A 4,823-nucleotide genomic window follows, 5' to 3' on the forward strand; every position below is an offset into this window, starting at 1 on the left:
CCATGAGCTTCAACAAGTTAGTTCACGAGATAAAGCTGAAAGATATTATTGCTAATTAGCACTCGATGTTGCTCGTGATTTTGTAGTTGCTTAAATAATAAGAAAAAGGCAAGTGGTTTTAAATAAATAGGTTCTCTTTGGCTATTAAGCATAAGAAAAAAGCAAGTGGTTTTAAATAAACAGGTTCTCTTTGGCTATTAAGCATAAGAAAAAGGCAAATGGTTTTTAATAATCAGGTTTTCTTCAGTTATTAAACATAAGAAAAAGGCAAGTGGTTTTAAATAAACAGGTTCTCTTTGGCTATTAAACATTAGAAAAAGGCAAGTGGTTTTAAATAAACAGGTAGTCTAATTTTTCAAAAGGCTCAATTTCTGTGACACGCCATTAAATTATTTCTTCTGCTTCGTGTTGTTGATTGCACATTTAACCATTGTAATTGTGTTTCATTACTGTGTTAATACTCTTGCTTGAGTACTATGTAATTGATGTAACAGTATTCTGTGAGATCACAGTGATATGATATTAGATCGTGTTTGCAAACTTTATGTATTGGAGAAATTTCGGTATGTGTATTTTCAAATCTAATGTACTTATATGAATGATGAAATACTATGAAATGTAGAAACTGTTTAGGTCACAGAAAGTACTGAATCATTTGTTTTTTTATGTATAGGATTTTCTATGTTTTATTTTATCTTGGCAAAAAAATATATTAATAAAGTTCAGTTATCTTGTTTATTGAATTTGTAGCAGTTTTTTTATATTTTATTTTAGCAGTGATGCCCAAAACTGACTAAATACAACTTATTAGCACTCTAAATAGTATATATAAGATAAGAATACGTCTGAGTATTTTTAAAGGATGAAGCGTCTTTGTGCATTACTTTAAAGAACAAAGTGTCATAAATGTTCTTGCCCTTAACTTATCATACAAGTTGCTTTTTTTTTCAAGAGTCTTCATATATATATTTTACTTATTTAAGCATAATAACTGTAGTATACTACTTGTGTCAAACACTGAAAATTAATAGATAGAATCTTTAGTTTCATACATTATCGCCTGTCATTAGCCTAGTAAGGATAATATGATTCCACCAGGGTTAAACTTAATAGTTTCAAACATATTTCTGGAATGAAAGAAATTATAGTTGAATTTATTAGTAAAAACTGGGATGAGAATTTCCCATCAAATCAGCAGTTTTTCACTCTTTTAGACATCCTACTGGCCTTTCATAAGATTGATGCAATTCTTATGAGAAAAATTTCTAAACAGCATTCTGTTACAAACCCCAGAATTAAACTGGAGTCTGAAAGTCTGTTTAACCAATGAAAAAAAGTCTTTGTCGTTTTTGTCTTTGTTTCAAGATGAAAATACAACTGAAAGTCATTGATAAAAATGCACACAAGATGAAGGAGATTGACAGTAGTTGCAAGGAGAAATTCTGCTGTTTGTGGTTTGAAAAAGTAGTAATGCTTGAAATTGTACGAGAAAGGTGATAGATGTGACAAATACACCCAATGATTTTTTTCCCAAAACAATAATGTCCTTGAAAGAATTTAATGTCATCTTATGGGAAAATTGTGATTTCCTAGTATTATCAGTGTACAAATATAGGAGATACACAATATAAAAATAGTAATATATTAACTTTAATTCTGCATAAATATCTAAATGTTAAGTTAATATTCATTATTTTTCTTTTAAAAATAACCCATTGTCCATCTTTTTTTACCTTTTCTTCTAGACTATGGTACTGACCATGGACTTAGCCATGCTTGCCATTAATGTCCAGAATTTTTGCCCTTTTTTTTTATGTCCCTATAAAAATCAGTAAAATCTAAAAACCTCAACTGAGTACCTGTTTAAAGTACACTTCAGCACCATTGAATATAAAAATTCATATTATTTGTGTGTCCTTACGATTATTGTACCAGAATGTACTTTAACAGTAATGACATGTGATATGATGTATGTTATGGAAATAAAAAAAAGGTGAGGATATCATAAACTTTAAGCATAAAACTGAGGTAATGTCATATTTATCTGTGCATATTACTTATTTTGTGTGATTAGATAATATAAACTTGTTGGTTGAAGTAAAAAAAAAAAAGTTAGAAATTAAAACTTTTTTTTTCTTTTGTTAGCTTCTAGCTACTGGCACTGAACAGTTTAACAGTAAACCCAGTAAAGGAATCAGCTTTCTACAAGAAAATGGACTCCTTAAGGATCCTCTTGATCCCGCGGAAGTGGCAGACTTCCTGCGAGATAACCCTCGTTTAGATAAGTGGATGATTGGACAATACATTAGTAATAGGAAAAATCTCAAAGTTTTGGAGGCATTCATTAGGTTAGTTGATTGTCAAAAAACTTTTAAGCTCTGGATGAAAGAGATGGAGTGAGTGCTGCAGTTCTCAATCTTGTAATTATTTGATAACTTAAAACGTGCGAACATAAAAATAGTAATTTTTAACCCATAGCACCTGGGCCTGGCTCTTTTTATAGTGTCCCATTAAAAAAATCAGTAAACTTTTATTAGAATGCATATCAATGAACTTAGCATGATAACACAGTTTATAATTCAAGTTTTTTTATATTTAAGTTTTAATTTCTCAATTTCAAAAAGAAATATTTAAAAATCCTCGTTGATCAATTTCTGTCATTTGATGTGTCTGAGCTTCAGTTTTCCCTTTCAGAATTTTCAAAAATCAAAAATAGAGTGCTTCAGTTTCCAATTTATTAGAAAAACTATATGTAATTAAAAGCAAGGAACTAAGAGTTTAACCTCTTACCTTCTTGACTTGCTGAGATATCAATAAATTTGTCAAAGCGCCACAAAAGCTCCTCCTCCTACTCTGTCTCTTGAGATTGATTGCTAACTGACATGTTTAGTTTTATATATAATATAACCTACAATATTTTTATTGTACATGTAGATGTATGTGTCAACAAGTAAGTGAATGCACCAACAGAGTTCCAATATAACATTGTAAAATTATACCATTTTTATAAAAGTACAAAAGATATCATTTTAAAGTGAAAATGTCTGCGGTTATAGCTCCTAAATGCATTGGGGATTTTCCATCTGTCAGACATAGTCAAAACGAAAGATGCAGAGCTGGTCAGCATGTAACCAAAAAAGGGGTTTAGGATCTGGGTGCTAGAGCCCACAACGTCCCAGATCCCCCTATCACTCACCGTCTATAGCCGGTTGTGGGTATGATAGTTATCCCTAAGAAAAGCATAAAAATAGAAATAAGATATTAAACCACCCTTGATTTCTATCATAAATCATCCAACTTTCTCCTTAATATATTTACTCCGATACTAAATTACGAAATATACAACCTTACTGTACATTTCAAGTAATAACATTGACACTTTATCACTGCGAGATATTAATAACTATTCAGTATAGTATAAGCAGTAATACTTCAAATAATATTTCAGTTAATGTTTTTATTGTTAACTATAAACCCACTTACATAGTTCTGTTACCCCTTCCTCCTCCCTTTCCAAGGACATGACTTTCAAGTATAACTGGGTAAACTGAGCCAGGCCCAGTTGCCTGATGTTAGTCTTTCCGGCCTAGAAATACTGAAAGTATTATAAAGTTAACGCAAGTCTTTATAATAAGATTTTATATGCTAGCAACCTCTCGTTAGTTTAATATTTCAAATTAGAAATAATTGTACTGAAGGTATTTGTAAATGATTTACTTTCTAATAATTTATGAAATTTATTATAAAATAATTTAAAGACTTTACTAATTTCATAATTATTATCTTTTAACAATTCTACGTTATATACAAAAAAAGTGTTTATATTGCAGACTGTTATGTATCTTTTAATTTAAGAAATAATTATACCTTTTAACATTGTATGTGGCACCACACTATTTAGGGAAGGCAATCCTAGGATAAAAATTTAAATTATCTTTTTTTATCAAAAATGTCCAACTGCACTTTGTTTTCTGACAAATTAGTGTCTAGATCTAAATAGTGTGCTATGAAAATATTGCTATGTTCTAATTCAAGTATAGGGTGGTTCAAGCTCAGAATTATTGATCGATATTAAATCGTCAGTATAATGGAAAGTAAATACATATTTGTTAGGATTTGTTATTTTGTTCATAAATTTATTTTCATAAAAATAAAGATACAAGTTAGCCATAATTGAAGAGAAATTAGCCCCTATAGGGATGCTTACCATCTGTTTAAATATTTTATCATTAAAGGTTACATAATTATTAAATATGCAAAAATTCAAAAGGTCTTTACATTATAAAATTGAAACTTTATATTTAGAAATAGCTATATTTTCAACTGTCAATTCATCTATTAAGCAAATTAAAGACTTTTATTAAATCTTTTAAATTTAATTTGGTATGCTTGTGGTAAAATCATGTCAGAACAGAAAAGGCTGAACTCGAAGAATTTAAAAATTCTTAGCATTCCAATATCTGTGTATTGTTTTTTATTATCCAGAATACGTGTTTCGAAATACTTAGAGATTTTTGTTTTATTTCAGAAAATAGTAAATCCTAAATTTTATTTAATATGATAGCTACTGGTTTAATAATAGTATTTACTGAATTTGTAATAAATCAAAACTTAATTGGAATTTTATGTAGTCTTGGAATTGCATATAAGAAAGGTAAATTTAAATATTTAGAATCAACAGGTATATTTCATTTGTTATAACCTGTGCATAAAATATTTTACATATAAATCCAAAGTTGCTATTAGCACAAATAATCACAAATAGTTTTTGAATTTCTTTGATTTTTCTTTTAAATAAATTTAAATACTTTAACTTCTTTCTT

At 28.8% G+C, this 4,823-nt stretch overlaps 1 protein-coding gene across 5 annotated transcripts in view; it reads left to right on the plus strand.

Annotated features, from left to right (window-relative positions):
- LOC106458086 (Golgi-specific brefeldin A-resistance guanine nucleotide exchange factor 1-like) overlaps positions 1–4,823 on the plus strand; it is a 72,159-nt gene that overhangs the window by 35,806 nt on the left and 31,530 nt on the right. For all 5 annotated transcript variants that reach the window (XM_022384409.1, XM_022384406.1, XM_022384428.1 and 2 more), the window contains exon 14: positions 2,146–2,348. In XM_022384409.1, the coding sequence (XP_022240117.1) occupies positions 2,146–2,348 (203 nt within the window). The remainder of the gene's footprint in view (positions 1–2,145; positions 2,349–4,823) is intronic.

The sequence above is a fragment of the Limulus polyphemus genome, unplaced genomic scaffold (assembly GCF_000517525.1).
Source record: "Limulus polyphemus unplaced genomic scaffold, Limulus_polyphemus-2.1.2 Scaffold20, whole genome shotgun sequence".
NCBI classification, from domain to species: Eukaryota; Metazoa; Arthropoda; class Merostomata; order Xiphosura; family Limulidae; genus Limulus; species Limulus polyphemus.